This window comes from Loxodonta africana, chromosome 3 (genome assembly GCF_030014295.1).
Source record: "Loxodonta africana isolate mLoxAfr1 chromosome 3, mLoxAfr1.hap2, whole genome shotgun sequence".
Classification (NCBI taxonomy): domain Eukaryota; kingdom Metazoa; phylum Chordata; class Mammalia; order Proboscidea; family Elephantidae; genus Loxodonta; species Loxodonta africana.
In genome coordinates this window covers 102,986,378-103,011,973 of record NC_087344.1, presented here as the reverse complement: position 1 = coordinate 103,011,973, position 25,596 = coordinate 102,986,378, and the positions used below count along the sequence as shown (strand labels likewise).

The following is a 25,596-nucleotide window of genomic DNA, read 5'->3' as shown; positions in this document are numbered from 1 at the left end:
AGAAGGCTCACCATAAAAATTGCTTTGCTAATTGACCTCCTTCCTGTCTATACTCTGCCTAAAATGTTATCCACCTTATTCCTCCATACCTGATTTATTACCTTTGCTATTAAGTCTCTTTATGCCTGGGTCTTTAGGCTTTTAATCTGAGCTACCAATATCTTCTCCCTGATACCCTTAGTTTGTGATACCTATTACGCCTGCTACTCCCTTTCTGAGCTACTTTCCTGATCTACCTCACTACTATAGCTAGAAAAGGACATTGTATTTGGTAAAGTAGAGGATCATCGAAAAGGAGGGAAACACTCATGAGATGGATTCACACAATAACAACAATAATGAACTCGAACATACCAACAATCATGAGGATAGCACAGGAGTTGGCAATGTTTCATTCCGTTATACGTAAGGTCACCTTGAGTTGGAGCCAACTTAATGGCAACTAACAACCACAACCTTACTACCAGACAGTATATATTTTATTCTTCTAGTTTATATTGATCATCTTCAATATTAACCTTCTACATAGCATTGATCTTCTAGTTTAATTAACCCTTTGCTCTCTAGGCTATTAAATTAAATTTAAAAATTAAGAATCAACAATCAACCTACTAAGAATGCTTATTTAAAGAGTTATGTGAATATCAACATAAAATGGAGGGGAATATAGAAAAATAAAAGTAATATGTTGAGATAGCAGAAGCATGAGTGTTTTGTTTTTCCTATGATAGCTAAAGTTTTGTGACAATAAATTAAATGTATATATATATATATATATATTTTCTCTCCATTAAAACCTTCTAGTTGAACTAGACTCTTGATCATGGATTTCTCTGAGCATTCCATTCTGTGATCCCCCAAGACCCAGGACTTATATTATTTGTCCCCTTAATCCCAGATTGAATTTGCCAACTCAGATTCATTGCCTATAATCTGATACAAGTAAACTGATTAGAATGGTATTGGGTAAATAGGAAAAGTATGTAAATATTAGCTACAGGACTGGGGCATTGCACAACTCAAGGAAGTGCCATTCACATAGCATACACTAAGAATAGTGTTCCACAGACCTGTGCAATGTGGCAGCCCCATATGCACTTTCTGGTATCTTGTCAGCATTGGCTTTATTTCAGCCCCTACATCCAATTCTGAATCATCCTAGCTTGCAAGCCTTCTTAATTCATATATTTTTACTTGTGTCAATTTACCAAGGTGTATTTGCCTAAACACACTCAAATCTTGCTATCAATAATTATTTCATCTCCAACTCTCCTTTGTTTATCCTTCCTGCTTATAAAATAATTTAAAACACAAATTTCCAAGTTTTGTTAATTTATATTTGTTGTATCACAGCATAAAATACAATTATATATAGTGTGTATAATTATTACTAATTTAATGTTCCACTGTTTTAATGAAAGATAATTCTCTGTAAAGTTTTTTATTTGGACTATTGATTGGAAATAAGGGAAAATGAATTTCTAATTTTCTGGAGGAATGGGCTAAAGGATAGCACAGTAATCTTCTACCTAATAACAAGCATGTGTTCTTAGCATCTAATCTTAAAACCTATTTTTAAACATATTTCTCTTATCATTGTGTGAGAAAAAGTAAAATTTTATAACTGTAGTTGTAAATGTTTGGGGCCATTGCTTGCCACCAATAATGCTGAGGAGGATTGTAAAAAAGAAAGAAGAAAATGCTAACTCAAAGATGTGTCTGCAATACTGGTTCTAAATATAATATTTTTCAAAGTTTATAGGCAAAGAGAAAGTCTTTAAATAACCATGAAAGCCACAGAAAAATGCTTAGGATTTCTAAAGTGACTTAAGATTCAAACTATAAAGTGATATAAAATTTATATTTTTGAATCAATAGGATGCTTCCAATTTTTCCTGGTCTAATGTTTCACCTTTTCAATTCAGTACCTCAAGGTACTTGATCTAAATGCTCAAGTGAATAGTACTATTGAGTTGTGATTGACTGACAATAATGAGCCTACAATAAATATTACACGAAAATATTTATTCTCCAAAAATTTTTTTGAGAAAGGTATTTGCTCTTCATTTTATAGAAAACGGTGATTCTTTATCCTTTCTAAAAAATTGCCTCTATCATATATTCTGGATGTCTTTCTTCTATTTCACCATTACATTAAATTTTCAGTTTCCTCCTCATTTATGTCTGTTTCAATAGCAATTCATATAGGTGATTTAATGTTTTCAGAGTGTTTTTTCATTATCTGCCCTTATTCTTGTTTCCTGTTTTTGGAAAATTCTTTACACTGTTTTTAAGTTTGTATATGACTATATAGGCACTAAGACTTAGATATAAAATGCAAGATATTGAGGCTGATCTGTGATAAACCATGAAAATGAAACTTTTTCTTAGCAACAAATTACCAGAGACAGAGAAAGAAAAACTGAATTAGTATCATTTGACTAGAAATACAGAGCTTTCTGGCATGGAATAAGAGAAGGTAACTAGAGATCTCTAGAGTAGAGATTTCTGAACTAAAACTGGGTAGATCATACAGATAAGTCACTTTTGGTGTTCTGGTTTTTAATCTAAAAACAAGCTTGAATTAAAATATCTACTTTTAGATGTGTTTGCCCTGGGACGTTAAATCTTTAAAGTTAAGAGAACACAAAAGTGACCTTAATTTTTAATCCTATTAAGTTCTCTTCTAATACAGATTTAATGGGGTTGGTTTAATATAAAAATAGAAAAATGGATACCTTAGGGAAAAATTTTAAATATACTTGTTATGGATTGAATTATATCCCCCCAAAATATGTGTTGTAAATCCTAACCTCTATGCCTGTGATTATAATCCATTTGAGAATGGGTTGTCTTTGTTATGTTAATGAGGCAGGATTAGTGTAGGGTGTATTTTGAGTCAGTATCTTTTGAGATATAAGAAATTAAACAAGAAAGCAAAGCAGAGATGGAGAGAGATGCCAAGCCAAAACCATCCAGGAGCAGAGGCTTAAAAGAGACAAGGACCTTCCTCCAGAGCAGACTAAGTCTTCCCCTAGAGCCATTACCCTGAATTCAGACTTGTAGCCTTCTAAAACTGTGAGAAAATAAATTTGTTAAAGCCACCCACTTGTGGCTTTTCAGCCATAGCAGCACTATACAAAACCTGCTGCTGTTGAGTCAACTCCAATTCATAGCAACCCTACAGGGCAGAGTAGAACTGCCCCATAGAGTTTCCCAGGAGCACCTGGTGGATTCAAACTGCTGACCTTTTGGTTAGCAGCTGTAGCACTTAACCACTACGCCACCAGGGTTTCCAGCACTATATAACTAAGAGAGAATTTGGTACCGAGAGTTGGGTTCTGTTCTAACAAATACCTACAATGTAGAAGTGATTTTGGAATTGGGTAATGGGTGAAGGCTGGAAGAGTTTTAAGGTGCCTAACAGTAAATTTTTTTTTAACAGTAAAAGCCTACATTGCCTTGAAGAGACTGTTGGTGGAATTATGGATGTCAAAGGCAATTCTGGTGAGGGCTCAGAAGGAAGTGAGGAGAGCTATAGAGGAAGTATCTTCTTAGAGAATACATATGGTACCGGCAACAGAATGCTAGTAATGTGGACATTAAGAGGCTTTAAAAGAAAATGATGAACGTGTGATTGGATAACGGAGGAAGAGTGATGCTTTTTATGCAGTGGCAAAGAGCTTTGTCTGAATTACATCCAAACGTTTGCTGGAAGGTAGAACTCGTAAGTGATGAACATAGATATCTGTCTGATGAGATTTCTAAGTAAAATCTTAAAGGAGTCACGTGGTTTCTCTATGTGGATTATAGTAAAATGAGAAAAGAAAGAGATGGACTTAAAAATGAACTATGAGAGAAATGTAAATTAAAACCACGATGAGATTCCATCTCACTCCAACAAGGCTGGCATTAATCCAAAAAACACAAAACCATAAATGTTGGAGAGGCTGTGGAGAGACTGGAACTCTTATACACTGCTGGTGGGAATGTAAAATGGTACAACCACTTTGGAAATCCATCTGGCGTTATCTTAAACAGTTAGAAATAGAACTACCACACAACCCAGAAATCCCACTCCTCGGAATATACCCTAGAGAAACAAGAGCCTTCACACAAACAGATATATGCACACCCATGTTTATTGCACCTCTGTTTACAATAGCAAAAAGCTGGAAGCAACCAAGGTGTCCATCAACAGATGAATGGGTAAATAAATTGTGGTATATTCACACAATGGAATACTACACATCGATAAAGAACAGTGACAAATCTGTGAAACGTTTCATAACGTGGAGGAACCTGGAAGGCATTATGCTGAGCGAAATGAGTCAGAGGCAAAAGGACAAATATTGTATAAGACCACTATTACAAGATCTTGAGAAATAGTATAAACTGAGAAGAACACATACTTTTGTGGTTACGAGGGAGGGAGGGTGGGAGAGGGTTTTTTACTGATTAATTAGTAGATAAGAACTGCTTTAGGTGAAGGGAAGGACAATACTCAATACATGGAAGGTCAGCTCAACTGGACTGGACTGGACCAAAAGCAAAGAAGTTTCCGGGATAAACTGAATACTTTAAAGGTCAGCGGAGCAAGGGTGGGGGTTTGGGGACTATGGCTTAAGGGCACTTCTAAGTCAATTGGCAAAATAATTCTATTATGAAAACATTCTGCATCCCACTTTGAAATGTGGCGTCTGGGGTCTTAAATGCTAACAAGCAGCCATCTAAGATGCATCAATTGGTCTCAACCCACCTGGATCACCATCTAAGATGCATCAATTGGTCTCAACCCACCTGGATCAAAGCAGAATAAAGAACACCAAGGTCACATGATAACTAAGAGCCCAAGAGACAGAAAGGGCCACATGAACTAGAGACTTACATCATCCTGAGACCAGAAGAACTAGATGGTGCCCGGCTACAACCGATGACTGCCCTGGCAGGGAGCACAACAGAGAACCCCTGAGGGAGCAGGAGATCAGTGGGATGCAGACCCCAAATTCTCACAAAAAGACCACATTTAATGGTCTGACTGAGACTAGAGGAATCCTGGCGGTCATGGTCCCCAGACCTTCTGTTGGCACAGGACAGGAACCATCCCCGAAGACAACTCATCAGCCATGGAAGGGACTTGACAGTGGGTAGGAGAGAGATGCTGATGAAGAGTGAACTATTTGTATCAGGTGGACACTTGAGACTGTGTTGGCATCTCCTGTCTGGAGGGGGGATGGGAGGATAGAGAGAGTTGGAAGCTGGCAAAATTGTCACGAAAGGAGAGACTGGAAGGGCTGACTCATTAGGGGGAGAGCAAGTGGGAGAACGGAGCAAGGTGTATATAAACTTATATGTGACAGTCTGACTTGATTTGTAAATGTTCACTTGAAGCTCAATAAAAGTTAATAAAAAAAATGAGCTATGTAAAATGAAAACAGAACCTAAATATTTGGAAAATTCTGTTGTACAAACTAAGGACATGTGTCCTAGAATTTTCACCAAGGACGTGGCTATGCAATCTTTTGTTAAAGATACTAACTTGTGACTGATTGATCTAACCAATTACCACAGCAGAAAACCCATCAGCTTAAACTGAAGGGGTCAGAGACAGGTCAAAAGGAAAGAAAATTGTCTGCCTCTTGGATTTCTACAGGCAGGAAACAGGCCAAAGGAGCTACATCTGTTGTCCTCCAAGAAAAGAAAGGGACCATCCCTGGAGCAGTCTAGAGATCAGCAAAGGTGTCAGAAGGAGTGCAGGAAGCAGGTCCTTCTTGGTTTCAAAGAGTGGGGCCACAATCTCCTGGGTCTCAAAGGGTGGGGACACAGCCTCCTAGGTTTTAAAGAGTTGGACCTTTGCCAACTCAGTTCCAGAGTGTGGGGCTGCCATTAACGTGTGCCAGTGGGGGGTGGGAGGGCCTGCTGCCCAAAACCAAGGGGGCAGGGCTTCCATGCCCAAGGGGCAGAAGAATGGGGCCTGCTGGTGCTGAGGGGGAGGGGTCATCACTCACATGGACTAGGAGAATGGAGCCACCCAAAGCAGAAGGCACAGAGCTGCTGTCCCAGCGGGCCTGGAAGGTGAAGCTGAAGCCCAGGGCCCAGGGGCCTCCACCCAAAATCCAGAAGGCATGGCCAACACCTAGGGCCTCCACCCAAAATCCAGAAGGCATGGCCAACACCTAGAGTCTGAAGGGCAGGGCCCATGCCCAGGTGGTCTCAGAGAACAGAGGATTGTTTTCAAGCCTTGAGAGCTAATGTAAATTGTTCTGCTGGGATTTGGACTTGTTTGGTGCCTGTTAATCTTCTTCCCCTCCATTTCTTCCATTTGTAATGGAAATGTCTACCTTGTGCCTGTTCTACTATTGTGCTCTGGAAGCAGATTTGTATTCTAGACTTCACAGGTTCACAGATGAAAAGGAATATTGAACCAGGGTGGAATATGCCTAAAGTCTCACCCATATTTGATTTAGAAGCTTCAGAAGATGAGATTTTGGAGTTGGAGTTGATTTAAGAGATTCACAACGATATGATGGGATGAATGTGATTTGCATGTGGCAAGGACATGAATTTCAGGAGGCCAAAGAGTAGAATATTATGGATTGAATTTTGTTCCCCAAAAATGTGTTGTAAATCCTAATCTCTATACCTGTGGCTATAATTCCATTTGAGAATGTGTTGTCTTTGTTAATGATGCAGGATTAGTGTAGATTGTACCTTGAGTCACTATCTTTTGAGATATAAGAGATTAAACAAGCAAGCAAAGCAAAGATGGGGAAAGAGCAATGCCAAGCTACATGAAGACTGCCCAAGAGCACAGCTCAAAAGAGACAAGGACCTTCCTTCAGAGCAGAGAGGGAAAGCCTTCCACTAGAGCCAGCACCCTGAATTTGGACTTCAGCATCCTAAACTGTGAGAAAATAAATTTGTTTGTTAAAGCCACCCACTTGTGACATTTCTGTTATAGCAGCACTCCCAGAAAAAAAAATAGGTAATTAATATTACAAGGGCTCTTTTTCATTCACTCATTTAGCAAATGATGACTCTCAAAGTTGCCTGCAGGTGGTTAATAGATTAACAAAAGGGGATTCAAGGTGTCAAATCTTATGCAGATGAGAAAAAAAAAAAACCTTCACCATCAAAAATTAACATCAAGAATTTTAAAAATTTATTTCTGAAATGTTAATGGTAAAATCCAGTATCTTAATATTTATGGTGTCCAAATGGAGGGTTCTTCTCTCATAATTCTAAAAGTACACCCATCTTAGAATCTTGTCCTTTTGACTTTCCTTTATTCTGGGCTGAAAGAGATCATTCATAAGCTTTACTGATGAAGTTTACTCACTGTCAGAACTTGAAAAGAAATCTATGTTCAAAACAAAGTTGGAAACCAGATACTCCACAGTACCTCTGTTTTAAATCAGTTGGTGCAGTTTTGCTATTGCCTTCCTAAGAGCAGATGAGCCCAACTTTGGGCTAGTCCTCTGCTGAAGCTGAATTAGCAGGCAGGACAAATCCTTCAGCCCATCTCTCAATTTTCATTCATTTATTAGTATTATTGAATATCTTTTATGTGCATATTATCATGCTAATAACTTCTAACTATAAATATTTATTTCCAGTCACGAGGATGATTGAATTGTAAAATTTGTTTTGTTTGTATAATGTTTTAAAGCATTTTCAATATAATTCAATGTGAAGGAAGTTTCTGCCCCCCTCACATCAACATTGTCCAGTTGTCATTCCAAAATCCTCTTTACGATGATCTCTAAACAGACTGAGAAAATAACAGCCTCCTATCCTGTAACTCCAACATTTTATAGTTCTTGTGAGAACACTTAAAATCAGTTCTGATCCATTCGCAAGTATGGGCGCTCTTGTTTGGTGCATTTATTGTAGAATCCTGAGAATACTGCAGCTGTGTAGGAACAACAAATTGCACTAGCTTAGATGTGAGGACTAAAAACCTATAAAATTTGTAATGCCACTGACTTACTGTTTCTACATTGCTTTGACATCCTAGGAAAATTAACACTGGATTTAACTTGTCCAGATTTCATCAAGAGTAAAGGAAAATTTTAGATTCAGACTATTTATTTCACTTCAGTAAACTATCCACACTGAGAAACTGAAACCTGAATTCTCTCATCAGGCATACTAAAGCAATCTGCTCACCCTCTGTTTCAGTTCTGCATGCAACTCTAAACCTAACAAGCTTTCTGATAGAAGAGATCAATGACTGTAGAGGATACGCAATTTTATGTCTTTATAATAAGTCACCTTTCTACAATGAAACATGGAAGCCCATAAAGAAAGTTAATATTGTGCTTTTAGAGCAACAATATTATTTGCTTTCATTATAAATAAACAGAATTCATTTGGGGCAATAATTTTTCAAACAAAAGGATTAAAAGAATTCCACATTAAAATCAAAACAAAGGCATTTTATGTTCTTACATCTTTATTAAAGTATTTATTTTATAATTCTGGCTCAATAATAGCTCTGGTACTTTTATATCACAAACTGCCTTTAAGTAACACATAATACACTTAAGGCGTATTTGCCTTACAGATGACCTCAGCTTATAAATGCCACTACACTGATTCATACTAATAGCAAAAATCACATGGAGGGCCACTTACTGATGCCTTTCTTGGTACTTACCTTTAGATTTAAAAACTGCATAATAAGTGGAATTCCCATAAAATTGCATTTTTCAGATAGGAGACAAACACTACTCCTATCTTACAATTGTTTTTTATTTGACTGGACTGGGTGTAGTTACTATTACTAATGTAACCTTTAAATTTGTGGGGAAAACCAATACTTTATATTTATGCCTCATATGAAGGTTCAACAGCAAGCATAATGAGCAGTCATTATAAAATCATATTGCTAAGTATTACCTCAACTTACAATTCTGCTTATATAATTGTACGCATATCACAGCTAGTCTTTAATATATCAAAATACGTCCAAAAGCACCCTTTCATTTCATTAACAATCATAGCAGGAGCCTAGGCGCCATCAAAGATTCATTCTCTGGTCTTCTTGTTGTGAACACAAGCCGAAACTTGAAAGTATTTGGTGATTCCAGTCTTTGGGCCGGTATCACAAAACCTCCAGGAGTCTAGTGGCCTCAGGCGAAAGAACTGAAGAGAGGAAGGCTCGTAGTTAGAGTTCTCATTAGCAGATCTTTGGAAAATAGGAATGTAACCAGTATCACTTAATATTTATTAGAAACCAAGATTCATTAGATTACTTCTCTTGCAGAAAAATATCTTTAAAACTTGTATATTTTCAAATGCTCTTTTTTATACAGAACATACAAAATTAAGATATTTCTGAAAATAAACCAGTTTCAAGTATACTTGTTTCTCTTCATTTTTCTGTTTCAAGGGAGTTCTTCTCATCAAGCACCAAAGTGTTAATCATTAAAGCAAGACAAACTCTTCTGTGCTAAATCTTTTTAATCTCTTCTTTTCATCCTCTAAGAAAAGGTCTTCTTCATTGGTTGTAGTAGATGTAAAATCATAGTCCCTGGAATGACCATTTACAAAAGTAAATAGTGGATATTTCTCCTTAGAAGAAACTTTCAGCATCTGTAACAGAAATAAGGAAGAATCCCTTACTGGATGCAATAATGCATTAAAAGTACACGGCGAATGTCACTGAATTGTACATGTAGAATTTGTTGAAATGGTGTATCCTCTGCTGTGGATATTTTTTTTAAATCAATCAATAAACTCTAATGTTTAGCCCTGAACCTCTCTGTTAGCTTCTCTTTTGTTTCCATTCATCCAGGGCTAATGTTTTAACTGTTCTGGCTAAAAGACAAAAGATGATCATTATTGCATAGTTTATTTATAGTAAATACACACTTATCTCCATTAGAATTAGACCCTTAAAAATTATGTGCTCATTCTTAAAAAACTCTGCACTCTCCTCTCCCTTCCCTCCCTCCAGTAAATCTTCTAGTCACATTCTTTTGAGGACATACTAAAAAGTTGTGTATTTTCTTCTTTTGGTAGACAATGGAACAAAGTGGTATTACTGCCTATGATAAAATATTGTGAAAGATTACTTGGGAGCATAATACAGAAAAAGAAGCATTAGATTGCATTTGAAGCTTGGTTCTGATCTCAATTCTGCAATTTACCTCAGTTTGACTTTGGGCAAATCATTCTACCTGAGTATCATCCATAGAATGGAAACAAAGATATCCGATCCTCCTACCTCAGAGAATTGTTAAAAAGACCAAAAGAGATAATACAAAAGTTACTTAAAAAAAAAAAAAAGTATAAGGTTGGTCTTTTCAAAGATTCCTATATTTGAAAAAATACTTTGAAATATTTTTGCAGTAATCTAGTCAACAAGAAAAATAGTGTTCTTATACATAGTAATAATCCCATGTCATATTTCACATATTACCTTCTAAAGTTACATTACATAATTTGGAAGTGAGAAAAGCAATGCCTACAATTTTGTGCGGATACACACAAGCTTTATAACCTCTATCAAGCTGGGATTCGTTAACAAGCCAGCAACTCATTCTAAATCTTTGTTAAAAAGTTCTATAAAAATTAAAACAATTTAATAAAAAATGAATAAAAATTTTTGAATGAAGTATGTTTTGATAGATAGAAGCTTTTCTATTAGTAATCAGGCCCATATGAGAAGGATTCTGAAAAAGTATACATCTAAGAAGCATTCTGAAAAGTTTATGAGTTATAAAAAATATTAAAAATATATCAACAGTGCTTACATATCATTAGTCATGATGAATTAAATATAATTTGTTTTTAAATGATAATTTCAGCTGTAAAAACTAAATTCTCCCAAGTGTCAAGATTCAACTGAAGGATCATTAAATTCCTACAAACCACATTTACAGAAGATCTAGAAACGTGGCTAATATGTGCCATGCCATTGGGCTCCTGTTTCTACATTGCTTTGAGACTGTTAATATGAAATACTTTTTAACTGAACAGAAAGGAATAATTTAAAAAATAATCAAGTAGTATAAAAACTAAATATAATGAAAATCAGATCCGATAATTCATACTGTGCTAGTTTAACTACTACTCAAATTAATTTTATTTATATTCTACAAAAAAAAAAAAAAAGAATGAGAAAGGACAAAAATGTGGAAAATATAAAATAAGAGGCAGAGAGGCTGGCATGTATCAAGTGTCTTTCACCTCCAGCCAGTGGCTGGAATGTAGCCCAAAATTGTTGCCATTTTATATTCACTTAATGGTCACTTATAAAAGTCCAGTATCAAATGGGCAGTTCCTACACTGTTTCATTTTCAGATCAACAAAGTAGAGCTCACAGTATCATCTCATCATCCTTTCTTTCAAGATCAAGAAAGAAGTCATTTGGGTTTATTAATATAGGACTAAGTTGCCCATCAATGTAAGATTAAAATCTGTGTCTCAGGGAAAAAGGAACACTCTACCTTTCATTATAAATACACGTACTTTTTGCAAACCCTCTTCCAATGCAGGCCTCCTTATGTAAAATATTCACTGATTTCAGGCTTATCATTTTTCTAACTTTCCTGAGCTTATTAAAATATTTTTAAAGCCTATCAAATAATAAATATGTTAAAGGACAAAGCCATAAGGTAAGTGATAACCTATCAACACATAAACATGATACGCAGGGAAGAAGTAATTTTAGGACAAATAAAAATGGAAATACCAAAGGAGACTTTAAAAATCGTCTAGTTCTCTTTCATTTTATAAATTGGAAAATTGAGACTCAAAGGATTTAAATGACTTTCCTAAGATGACACAATAACAAAAAAAGTAGATTGATAATAAATTAGTGGAAGACTAAACTTCAGTGAATCATCAACATGCCTTTCAAACATTTTTCATAGCTCTGAGCACCATATAAAGAATGTTTATTCAAGCTTTTTTTTTAATAACTACTGATTTGACAATGTTTTCTGAAAACTTTTATCAAAAAGTGAATTTTTTTTTTTTACATTACTAGAAAGGCTACATTATCAAAACCTTAAAGTCTTTCCATAATAAATAATATAAAATCTACATGAAAGTAACTCCAAATTAGGTTATCTATGTGACATGGGGTATCACTAATTGAGAGAGTATACAAAATAAAAGAGAACATGAATTAAAATATTTTTAATTTAATTTAATAGCTTGGGGAAATGTTACAAAGTTAAGAGATGTTAAGAGAAAAAAAGAGGACATTAAGCTACCTATAAAATTTAATCTCAATAATGATAAAAAATCAAAATATGTATTTTCAAAGGACTAGAAAGATCACAAAATATTAATAGATATCTTTCAATGAAACAATTAATGATTTTTTTTTCTTTTTTTAGACTTCTATATTCCAAACTTTCTAACAGGCATTTCTTCTATAGTTAGGAGAAAACCATTGTTTTTAAAAAAAGATACTTAACTGAATTTACTATCTCATAGTTGCTTTTAAAAGAATCTTCGGTGGTTTGGTCAATAAGAACTTTAGAATAGACAAGTCTAAACTCTGTTCTGCTTTAGTAAGATAGCTAAAGATACTTTGAAGTTTCTTTATTATCTAAAAGGCAAATAATATAGATTTCTTTGCAGAAGGTCAAATATTTTATCACACTTTTCCTAGGGACTGACTTGACAGGTTTCAGAATTTACAAAGGAAAAAGCTAGAGGACAGAAGTTAAGTATTTATTCCATCATCAAGCTAGCTGCCAGTAAGAACAGAAATAGAACAAGGAGATGACCTCTTCTCTCCAGGCCAAAACCTTTTCCACTAGTCTCTGCCACAACACAAGTAAAATTATACTCAGTACAGAGGAGTCTATACCTGTGCAGTCTATATTCTTCACACTGGAGCTACACCTTACACAGGGGCTAAGTTCTAAAGTCAGCCCATAATGAGGAACTGAAATATAATCAAGACCAATACAGCTAAATTTACCTTTGAAAAGCCCTTAAATTGCTCAAAGGGCAGCATACATAATCTTGTGTATACAACCCTGTTCAGTAGTAACACGTATAAATGTACAATATATGTTGTAATGTGTACAACAATATGTAATAAAGAGTACACGTGGAAAATATTTTCTTTTTTATTACAAGAGCTCATATAGTTCTATTTGCGTAAGTTAAATGTGTATTTACCGTAACTCCACTCTATCTCCTCGCTAAACCCAAAAAAACAAATGCATTGCCATCAAGTCAATTCCAACTCACTTTTTTTTTTTTTTTTTAAATGTGTATTTACCGTAACTCCACTCTATCTCCTCGCTAAACCCAAAAAAACAAATGCATTGCCATCAAGTCAATTCCAACTCACTACCCCATCTTAAATCCTTGTGTCTTAGTTACCTAGTGCTGCTATAACAGAAATACCGCAAGTGGGTAACTTTAACAAATTCATTTTCTCACATTTTAGGAGGCTAAAAGTTTGAATTCAAGGCGCCAGCTCTAGGAGAAAGTTCTGTCTGTCTGCTCTGGGGGAAAATCCTTGTCTCAGTTTCTCTGGAGTTCCTCGGTGATCTTCATTTGGCATGCACTTCCCCTCTGTTCTTCCTTCTCTGTGTCTTCTCTGCTCTTTTTATATCTTGAAGATGACTGGCCTAAGACACAACCTACACTGACAGGGCCTTATTATCATAACAAAGAAAATCCTACTCCCAAATAGGATTACACCCGCAAGTGTAGGAGGTTTTACAACATATATTTTGGTGAGACACAATTCAATCCATAACACCTTCTAACCCACTTTTACCACTATCACTGTACTGAAAATAAAATTAATTTTCATGTTTATCAAGGTAATACATGTACATATTTTTAAAAATAACATCACAGTAAAAAGCTTATGCTGAAAAACAGCAGGAGTCCCTTGCCATGTTACTCCCCACTCCACAGGCTAGCTCCTCAGAAAGAGTCATTTTAAACTCTTTTAGCTATTTCTTCAGAATTTTTCCTCTATATTTCTATGTGCTTAATCTGCCATTTCTTAATCCATTTTAGACATTATCGATTAGTTTCCTGCTGTAGGACCTGAGGATTTAGCTCTCTTCTCACACCCTTTTCAAATTCTCATACTGTTTATTTTAGAGGAGAAATGGTAACATTTGCTGATGGATTGGACACAGGGTCGTGAGGTAGACAGCAGAACCCAGGATGACTCTAGGCTTTTAAGATTAAGCAGCCAGAAAAATGGAGTTGCCATTTACAGGGTAACCAGATTCTTTTCATTTGGTTTATTTAATTTGTCTTTATAATTTTGGAGTCCCCGTGTGGTACAAGGGAGCCGTGGTGGCCCAGTGGTTAAAGTAATTGACTGCTAACTGAAAGATTGGCAGTTCTAAACTACCAGTTGCTCCACAGGAGAAAGATGCAGCAGTCTGCTCCTGCAGAGATTTACAGCCTTGGAAACCCTATGGGGTTGCTATAAGTCAAAATCGACTCGATGGTGGTGGGTTTGGTTTTTGGTTTGTATGGTACAAATGGTTAATAAGCTTGGCTATTAACTGAAAAGTTGGAGGTTCCAATCTACCTAGAGGCACCTCAGAACAAAGGCCTGGCAATCTACTTCCAAAAAATCAGTAATGAAAACCCTATGGAGCACAGTTCTACTCTGACACCCACAGACTCACCACGAGTCTGACTCAACTTGATGGCAAGGAATTTTTAAAAAATATATAATTTACTTTAGCAATAAAATTTCTTTGGATGGATATAAGATAAATTATTAACTCCACAGCCCCTTCTATAAGTAGTACGCATGAGGTAAAATTCTAATGACATATAGAAATAAAATTAATTTTTATGTTAGGCTTTTAAAATTGTTCTTTTTTACTTTACAGTCACATCTTACAGTTTAAAAGAAACAGCTAAATTATAAATGTGATAATTAAACAATTTAAATATGATAATTATTTACAGGGCCATGACAGAGCAGCTTGAATCAAATTAATCCTGCCACCAAGTACCACTATGCACAAAAAAATGGATAAAGAACAAAACGTAATTGTTGGAAAGCACCTGAAAGGAATCAAGACGGCTCTGTCTTGAGATGCCAAATCTTAGAGAGGAAGTATATCAAGAATGATAGAAGCCAGAAGACAATGGAATAATATCTTCAAGGTACTGAAAGAAAAGAACTGCTAACACAGAATTCTATATTCAGTGCAAATATCTTTCAGTAACAAAGGTAAGCTCTTCTTCTTCTCAAACAATTCATTTCTAAAGCCACTTGATGGGCTGGGCAAAGCAGACACTTTCCAGGGCAGGAGAAGTTGCTGTTGCGTAGTAGGTGTGTTGAGGCCAGACTGGAACCTGACAGACATCACCTAAATCAAGTGATCAAAGTTAACCTCATCAGTAAAGGGACACATCACGTGCCAATTTCTAGGACACAGTGAGAAGAGCACAGCATCACTTCTGTGACACATCTGACAAAGATGGACAACCTGAACAATCATGAGGAAACATGAGACAAACCCAAACTAAGGTGAACAGTCTACGAAATTTTCTAAAGTAACAAGTATTCTTCAAAAAGTGTCCTTTAAAAAAAAAAAAAAGTGTCATGTAATCTTCAAAAATATCAAGGTCATGTGAAAATCAAGGAAAGGTGATGAAATGCTCTAGATTAAAAGAGGTTAAAGATATACGAAGACTAAATGCAATACATTATTCTGAACTGGATCTCTTTGCTATACAGAGTATTACTGGGACAAATAGTGAAACTAGAATACGGAGTTCTTCAGAGAGAAAACAAAATGATTCCAGAAGGAAGCAGAATAATACAGGAAAAAATATATATATAAAAGGATAATCTGTTTAAAACAATAACGCTTTGTGGGATTTAAAATATATGTACGAACCCTAACAATCATAAATTTATATGTGACTAATAACAGCCTCAAAGTATATAAAACAAAAACTGAGAGAACTTAAAGGACAAATAGACAAACCCACAATCACAATTAGAGACTTTTATCACATATTTCCCAGTAACCTATAAGACAAGCCAAAAATTAAAAATGCAACAGATTTGAATGATGTGATTAATTACTCAGAGACATGAACAACAAATGAAGGAAGACAGAAGGGAGGGATGGAAGTGGGGAGGAAAGGAGGAAGGAATGAACCACGATGGAAGAAAGAAAGGAGCTGATTAATAGGAAGATTAGGCACAAGGTTACACAGAACTATTCCAAAGAGTTACTGTAGTCTGAAGAAGGGGCAGAATGTAAGAGTGGTTGCTTTGGAAGCACTCACAGTAAACCTGACTTCCTTATCTTTATCTGACCTTCAAATCTTCCACCTCTCTCAATTCTCCCAGATCATCTGCCTCCCTATCCAAAGGAATTCCATGGTTGACCATTTCAGTGAAATCATAGGAATCCATAATCCCACTGAAATTTCACTATCCCTATCATGCCAAACTATTATTCAATTTATTTGCTCCTAATTCAAGGCTTCCTAATTAAAGCCAAGTCATGAAGCTATATTAATTAGATTCAAAAATTTTACACTCCCCAAATTAAATTATGTCTCTCCTATTTTTCTTTCTCATTTAATACTGTTTTATTTTTCTTCACAGAACTTTTAATTTTTGTTATACATTTATTTGTGTTTAATGTCCATCTTATCTACCAGGCATAAGTTCATGAGGATAGGAGTTGTAACTGTCTTGTTCATCACTGCATACCCAGCTCCAGACAGTCATTCAACAAATATATTGGACACTTACTATGGGCAAGGCACTGTTCTAGATGCTTTGGGATACATCAATGACCAAAACAGGTGAAACATTCCTGCCCTGTGTAGTTTAGTTTACATTCTACTGGGGAAACAGGTAATGAATAATAAATACAATAATTAAGAAAATTATATAGTGTGTTAGAAAATAAGTGCTACAGGAAAAAAAAAGACAAAGTAAGACAAGGTAAGAGTTATAATTTTAAGTAGGATGGTCAGGTTAGACCTCACTGAGATGGCTGAGCCAACACTTAAAGGAGGTAAGAGAGTAAGCCAAGCCGATGTCTGAGGGAAGAATACTCAGTCAAAGAGTATATCCAGTGTAGCAGCCCCAAGACAGGAGCTTTCCTCTCAGGTTAGAGGGGGCTAGGAGGGCTAAAGCAGAGAAAGCAAGGGGGAGAATAAGAGATGAGAGACAGTGGTAAGGGGGGCTTCTGTTCTAGTTCAGCTCCTTGAAGAAGGCATTACAAATCAGTGAAGGAAGTTCACTCTTCAATAAATGATGCTGCAACAACTGGTTATCTGTGTTGAGAAAAAGATACACTTTAAGACATACACAAGATCTAAATGGAAAACCTAAAACTTTATGAATATAGGAAAATATGCACATGACATTAGGTTATTAGGTTATTAAAGGCTTCTTTGATACAAAATCCAAAAGTCGCAAAGAAAAAAATTAATTCATTTTACTATATTAAAATTATAAACATGTTTAACAACAGAAAATTGTAGCCTAGAAGAATATTTGTGAAACATACACCCAACAAAGGAGGAGTATTCATCATTATAAAGAATTCCTTCAAATAAAATAACCCTGTTAAAAAAAAAAGAGAAAGGAAATGAACAAGAAATTCACAAAGGAGAAACCAAGTAGGCCAATAAACCTTGATAAGATGCTCAAACTCACTAGCAATTGACAAAATAGAAATTAAAACTACAAAGAGGAACTATATCATATCCATGAGATTGGTTAAAAATTTTAAAGTCTGACAATATCAAGTGTTGATAAGGATGTGAATCATTGGAAATTTTCATATACTGCTTGGTATGATCACTTCGGAGAACATTTGACAGTATCTGTTGTTGTTAGGTGCCGTAGAGTTGGTTCTGACTCATAGCGACCCTATGCACAACAGAATGAAACATTGCCCCGTCCTGCGCCATCCTTACAATCATTGTTATCCTTGAGCTCGTTGTTGCAGCCACTGTGTCAAGCCACCTCGTTGAGGGTCTTCCTCTTTTCCGCTGACCCTGTACTCTGCCAAGCATGATGTCCTTCTCCAGGGACTGATCCCTCCTGACAACATGTCCAAAGTATGTAAGACACAGTCTCGCCATCCTTGCCTCTAAGGAGCATGCTGGTTGTACTTCTTCTACGACAGGTTTGTTCATTCTTTTGGCAGTCCATGGTATATTCAATATTCTTCGCCAACACCACAATTCAAAGGCGTCAACTCTTCTTCGGTCTTCCTTATTCATTGTCCAGCTTTCACATGCATATGATGCGATTGAAAATACCATGGCTTGGGTCAGGCGCACCTTAGTCTTCAGGGTGACATCTTTGCTCTTCAACACTCCAAAAAGGTCCTTTGCAGCAGATTTGCCCAATGCAATGCATCTTTTGATTTCTTGACTGGTGATTCCATGGCTGTTGATTGTGGATCCAAGTAAAATGAAATCCTTGACAACTTCAATCTTTTCTCGGTTTATCATGATGTTGCTTATTGGTCCAGTTGTGAGGACTTTTGTTTTCTTTATGTTGAGGTGTAATCCATACCGAAGGCTGTGGTCTTTGACCTTCATTAGTAAGTGCTTCAAGTCCTCTTCACTTTCAGCAAGAAAGGTTGTATCATCTGCATAACGCAGGTTGTTCATGAGTCTTCCTCCAATCTTAATGACCCGTTCTTCTTCATATAGTCCAGCTTCTCGTATTGTTTGTTCAGCATACAGATTAAATAGGTATGGTGAAAGAATACAACCCTGACGCACACCTTTCCTGACTTTAATCCAATCAGTATCCCCTTGTTCTGTCCGAACATCTGCCTCTTGATCTATGTACAGGTTCCGCACGATCACAATTATGTGTTCTGGAATTCCCATTCTTCACAGTGTTATCCATAGTTTGTTATGATCCACACAGTCAAATGCCTTTGCATAATCAATAAAACAGAGGTAAACACTCTTCTGGTATTCTCTGCTTTCAGCCAGGATCCATCTGACATCAGCAATGATATCCCTGGTTCCACGTCCTCTTCTGAAATCGGCCTGAATTTCTGGTAGTTCCCCGTCGATATGCTGCTACAGCCGTTTTTGAATGATCTTCAGCAGAATTTTGCTTGCGTGTGATATTAATGATATTGTTCTATAATTTCCACATTCGGTTGGATCATGTTTCTTGGGAACAGGCATAAATATGGATCTTTTCCAATCAGTTGGCCAGGGGCCAACTGTGGAACATCAATTGCTCATATGCAAGTTCAAGCTGAAACTGAAGAAAATCAGAGCAAGTCCATGAGAGCCAAAATATGACCTTGAATATATCCCACCTGAATTTAGAGACCATCTGAAGAATAGATTTGACACACTGAACACTAGTGACCGAAGACCAGACGAGTTGTGGAATGACATCAAGGACATCATCCATGAAAAAAGCCAAGAGGTCACTGAAGAGACAAGAAAGAAAGAGAAGACCAAGGTGTATGTCAGAGGAGACTCTGAAACTTGCTCTTGAGCGTCGAGCAGCTAAAGTATAAGGAAGAATTGATGAAGTAAAAGAACTGAACAGAAGATTTCAAAGGGCCGCTTGAGAAGACAAAATATTATAATGACATGTGCGAAGAGCTGGAGATGGAAAACCAAAAGGAAAGAACACGCTCGGCGTTTCTCAAGCTGAAAGAACTGAAGAAAAAATTCAAGCCTCGAGTTGTAATAGTGAAGGATTCTATGGGGAAAATATTAAATGATGCAGGAAGCATCAAAACAAGATGGAAGGAATACACAGAGTCATTATACCAAAAAGAATTAGTCGATATTCAACCATTTCAGGAGGTGGCATATGATCAGGAACCGATGGTACCGAAGGAAGAAGTCCAAGCTGCTCTGAAGGCATTGGTGAAAAACAAGGCTCCAGGAACTGATGGAATATCAGTTGAGCTGTTTCAACAAACAGATGCAGCGCTGGAGGCACTCACTAGTCTATGCCAAGAAATATGGAAGACAGCTTCCTGACCAACTGATTGAAGAGATCCATATTTATGCCTATACCCAAGAAAGGTGATCCAACCAAATGTGGAAATTATAGAACAATATCATTAATATCACACTCAAGCAAAATTCATTCTGACAATATCTAGCAAACCTAAAAATATGCATATCCTATGGCCCAGTAGGAGCACGGGTGGTGCAGTGGTTGAGAGTTGCAGCTGCTAACCAAAAGGTTGGCAGTTCAAATCCACCAGCTGCTCCTTGGAAACCCTATGGGGTAGTTCTACCCTGTCACTGTGAGTCAGAATTGCCTTGACAGCAATGTTTTTTTTTTTTTTTGGTATGGCCCAGTAATTCTACCCTAATGTATACACCTTAGAGAAAATATTACATAGGTACATGATATAGGTAAAAAAAAATTGTTATAAATATTTGTAAAAATGGTACGGTGAGGGTTGTGACCTCCTCTAACTTCACACCAAACCAAACACATTGCTATCAAGTCAATTTCAACTCATAGTGAACTTATAGGACAGAGTAGAACTGGCCCATACAGTTTCTAAGGAGCAGTTGGTGGATTTGAACTGCCAGCCTTTTGGTTGGCAGCCAAGCTCTTAACCACTATACCACCAGGGATCCTAACTTCACAAGGGGGAAGGAAAATCAAGATCAACAGCCCAAGGTTGATCACTATGAAGGGGAGGCCAGACATACCTCTATCCTACAACCTTTTTACCAATTCTAACACCAGCCATCCCTCCCACTGCACTCTACTTCTCTGACAGGTTCAAAAATTTGTTGCAATAGCCACACAGAACTCACAGACAATACTCAGGATTATGGGGTTTATTAGGGAAGTAACAGGTTACAGTTCAGGTTCAGGAATGGCTCAGGATATAGTTCTTCGATCAGAACAGCCTCTTCTCAGCTATGCCCACAGGTAGGCCTCTCTCTGCCCTGCTCAGGTAAGTGTTACAAAGCTCTTTTAGCTCTGCTGATAAGTGCCCGGAGGCACCCCACCCTGCCAGTAAGCCTCAGCCTGAAGGTGCTCAGCAATCTCGCTCCTTGAATCGGTAAGCCTAGCTCTGCTGCCAAGTGCTTAGAGGTACCCCACTCCACCAGGAAACCTCCTGACCAAAGGTGCTCAGCTGTCTCATTCCTTGGGTCGGTAAGCCTAGCCCTCCCGTTGCCTGGAGGCACCACACTCCACCAGGAAGCCTCCTGCCCGAAGGCACTCAGCTTTCTCACTCTATGGGCCAGGAAGCCCACTGTACTGTCTCTTGTCAGTCTCCTGGCTCTGCTGCCTCTGCTGCTGCCATCTCTCCCCTGCTGTTCCTCGCCATCTCTCTCCATCTCCAGTGTTACAGCTCTCTCTCTCTCTGCCTCCTGGATCTCGGAGGTTCTCAGTGAAGGGACCCCAGCTCCAAAGGACACACTCCCTCCTGGCTCTTGTTCTTGGCAGTGGTGAGATCCTTCCTCCTCCCTCTGGGATTGCTCATTTTAAGCCTAGGGGGATGGCAAAACTGACCGATTCCTTCATTAGGGTTCCATACACCTTATTTGCATGGTCCCACCCCCACAAGGGTGCCATGCACATTATTTCCATTAATAGCAAGCTCTGTAATTCCCCTGGTGCACCACAAATACCTCACTAGCATAGTCCCATCCAGTCATATGTACAGTTACAAAGACTACAGCTAGAAGAGCCATATTAAGTAATTCATTGTACTACAATATTATTTGTAATTAAAAACTGAAACAAGATGGATGGCCAACAACAACAAAGGTGTAAATAAATAGTAGTATATTACACAATGGACTACTAGTCAGCAATTTAAATGAATAAACTAGACCCACATGTATTGACACAGATAAAATCTCTAACTAAATGTTAAATGAAAAAGCAAGTTACAGAAGGATTTTTCTTACATATATATAAAACCCGAAAACCCACTGCTGTCAAGTCGATTCCAACTCATAGCAACCCTACAGGACAGAGTACAACTGTCCCATAGAGTTTCCAAGGAGCACCTGGAGGATTCGAACTGCCGACCTTTTGGTTAGCAGCTGTAGCACTTAACCACTATGCCACCAGGGTTTCCATAAATAAATATATAAGTATTAAAATGTTTGTCCTGTCAGCACAAAAATCAAGTATCACAGCTTGTGTTGTCCTGTCTTACATCAGTGCTTCACATTTGGTACACAAGAGTTCCTTGGGAGGCTGGTTAGAGAGACTCCCAGGCTGCATTCCTAGGGATTCTGATTCAGTGAGAAGACAGGAATCCAGCCCTTTAAGTATTCTTAAAAAACAAATACATCGGCTTTGTCAAGTTAATCCCGACTCGTGGCAACGTCACACGTGTCGGAGTAGAACTGCACTCCACAGGGTTTTCAATGGCTGATTTTTCTAATGTAGATCTCCAGGACTTTCCTCCAAGGCACCTCTGGATAGATTCCATCCCCCAACTTCTTCAGTCAGCAGCCAAGCACATTAACTATCTGTACCATCCAGGGACTCCATATATATCCTTGGCACCTACGAAACTGGACTATCTGCCATTCTCTAAACTAGCTCTACGCTTTCCTTCCTCTTTACCTTTACTCTTGTTATTTCCTCTGCTTGAAATACCCTTTTTCTCACTAAGCCAATAGAAATTAAGCTTTAAGGCCCATCTTAAATATCACCATCATACTAAGGCACTTTGACTTAGATGTGACATCTCTCTCATTTCAGTACCCTTCCTTCCCCCGTCAATTCATTTCTACTTGTGCACGGATGCTTATCATATTCAATGTAATACATGTCTACTTGTCTTATTTCCCCTCCTTGTCTATAAACGCTACTTTAGGGCATAAGCCTTCTATCTTGTACAAAAGGAGGGATTATATACTAGTCATTTTATGCTCTGCATATGATCTTATCCATATATTTGCTGGGCTAAACGTCGCTAAACACAATTAGTTTAACAATTTTTATTACTATTTTTAAAATCATATATAGAATAAGGAGTAAGAACATTCACTCATATCGCATTACAAATTAAACAAGAAACTCTAGACTACCCAGCTTCATTTCCAAAATACAAATCCTATATAAAAACAAGTAATTTTAAGTTGTTTTAATTTTTAAAGATAAAAAAAAAGCAGTTTAAATGCCAAATTCAGTTTTTAAGAAGAAAAGGAAATCTGCTTAGCTTATAAACTTTCAGAAAAAGTAAATTATTGAGTTATTAAATAACAAAGTGGGTCTTTAGTACTGCTACAAAAAGCTATCAACTTGAAAACAACATCTTATGAAAGCAGGTTAACTGATTCCGGCAAAATTCTCTGTACTTCCAAATGATACTACAATACAGTTTCTCTTGGTCTTAATGTTGGATATTACTCTGACACATCAACAGCAATAATTTCTAAGTACTTTCCAGTGTGAAAACCAGAATAACTATTTTTAATCACAAAATCTCAACATATAACTCATTTCTGAATCTTTTTTTTTTTAATTTGTAGTAATAACTTGGTTTATTTCTATTCCAGGAGTAATATCTACTTTACTTTAACCTAGATAGAAAATTAATTAATGAAAACTGTTTTGCAATGATCAATGTATTTTACAATATCATCTGAATTTGTGTATTTTAGACCGTACATAATGCTCCTATAAAGACAAAGAACTGTAAAAGTAAAACACACGAATTTATTCACTGATGTCAAGTAACAAAAGAAGAAAAGAATGGAGCAGAGGTATTTTGTTCTGTTCACATGCCCCTCCAGGTTGAAAAAGGAGGATGAGAAGACGACAACTGTGAGAAATGAAGACTGAGGAAAGGTTCTCACATATCTCATTTTCTCCTCTGCTCGTTCATTTTTCTGTCAAGTTCCTATTAAATTTCCTCTTTTACATGGCAGGTCCAGTAAACTAAACCTAGCTTATGTGAAACTTTTTATTAACTTTCTCATTCTATTTTCACATTGTAAAAATAAAATTTCAGCTCACTATGTCCACTTTCCTGAACAGCATTAGCTGGAAGAGACGCAGTAACACGTTACTATTACATCGGAACTCGTTAAAAATTCCCCAAAATGATTCTAGTATTGGTTTTACTTACCATAAAATAATAACCTATAACTACCGATGCTAATAAAGAGACTCATCCAGTTATGCTTACTTCCTGCGTAAGCAATCTTTATTTTCTAACATAATAAGCATAGACAGATATTAAGGCTCTATAAATGTTTTAGCAGTACTCAAGGACCAGAAAAATACTGAAGTTTAAAGGTAATGAGAAGAAGTTAAATAAGCCTATTTCAAAGATACTTTAAGTAGAATAGGTCAGATTAGACAAGTTTATGGGAAGGTAACAACACTGCTTATTTGATAAAGCAGTTCTGAGAAATCCAAAAATGCCATTTCTCTTAAAAAAAAAAAAATCAAAGCAGCACTTGGACTAACAAGAAGTAATGCACAATTTTGTTTGATCAAATACTTCATTAATTTTACCCCTAAGGGATCGCCCTTTTAAAATCTTCAAACAGAATATAACCTAATTGCTTGCACATGGCTACACTTTGCAAAGGGATTTTTATTTCAACAGTGCCACCTAGTGGGCCAATCAGTTTGTTTCAACTGGTCACTCTAGGGTGCTATCCAGTAGATTGCGACTCACAGTGACTCTATATGAAAGAGTAGAATTAAACCAAAAACCAAACCCCTTGCCAGTCAAGTCGATTCCAACTCATAGCACCCTATAGGACACAATAGAACTGCCCCATAGGGTTTCCAAAGAGCAGCTGGTGGATTCAAACTGCTGACCTTTCCGTTAGCAGCTGAGCTCTTAACTACTGCGCCACCAGTGCCCTGAGAATAGAACTGCCCCATAGGTTCTCCTTCGGGCTGTAACTTTTCGGGGGCAGATCACCAGATCTTTTCTCCTGTGAGCAGCCAGTGGGTTCAAACCGCTGACCTTTCAGTTAGCAGTCCAGCATTTAACCGTTGCACCACCAAGATTCCCCCAACTGGTCACTAGTGGATTTTCATTTGTTTCACACTTGAGGTTCCCCAAACTGTTTTATTTTCTAGTACACAATATTCGTAATAATACTAACATTCAAGGGGTAACTTTACAAAGTACCATAATTCACAGATTGTTATCTTTTAATAAGCTATTTCTAATAAAAAATAAGGTCATTTACAAATAGTTTTATAATATTTTAAATAAAGATACCTTAGTGATTTCTTCAGAAGCTCGTTCAAAGTCCTGAACATTCTGACAGTAAAATCCTATTGTACAGCTAGGATCCATTTTCCGAAATGACATCTTTTTGGGAGAAGGGCAGTGGAATGTCTGTAATAGTAAAAGCTCTTTGTGATTAATTTATCTTTATTTGATGGCCTTAGGTATATACAAGAATATGGTTTAATTTAAAATTTGCTATCTAGCTTTCCCTCATAACTCTTCAAACAGTGTTTTGGTCCAGCCTACGCAGACGGTCCCTCCCCGTCTCCAAAGCTGTAAATTGAAAGAGAACCAACATTGCATATATTTAGTTCACCAAATCTCCACCTTATACTGCATTAGTGTCATTCTGAAAAAGAAAGGAAGTGTGTCAAAAGTGGCATGCAGTTCTAACACTTGCAGAAAGAAA

At 36.9% G+C, this 25,596-nt stretch overlaps 1 protein-coding gene across 4 annotated transcripts in view; it reads right to left on the bottom strand.

The window, feature by feature from the left end:
* Positions 1 to 7,163: 7,163 nt before the first annotated feature.
* The window catches only part of ATG4C (autophagy related 4C cysteine peptidase), an 87,251-nt gene continuing 68,818 nt past the window's right edge, over positions 7,164 to 25,596 (bottom strand). For all 4 annotated transcript variants that reach the window (XM_064282074.1, XM_064282073.1, XM_064282075.1 and 1 more), the window contains 2 exons: positions 25,176 to 25,295; positions 7,164 to 9,597 (listed from right to left, as the gene is read on the bottom strand). In XM_064282074.1, the coding sequence (XP_064138144.1) occupies positions 9,430 to 9,597; positions 25,176 to 25,295 (288 nt within the window). In that variant the 3' untranslated portion in view covers positions 7,164 to 9,429. The remainder of the gene's footprint in view (positions 9,598 to 25,175; positions 25,296 to 25,596) is intronic.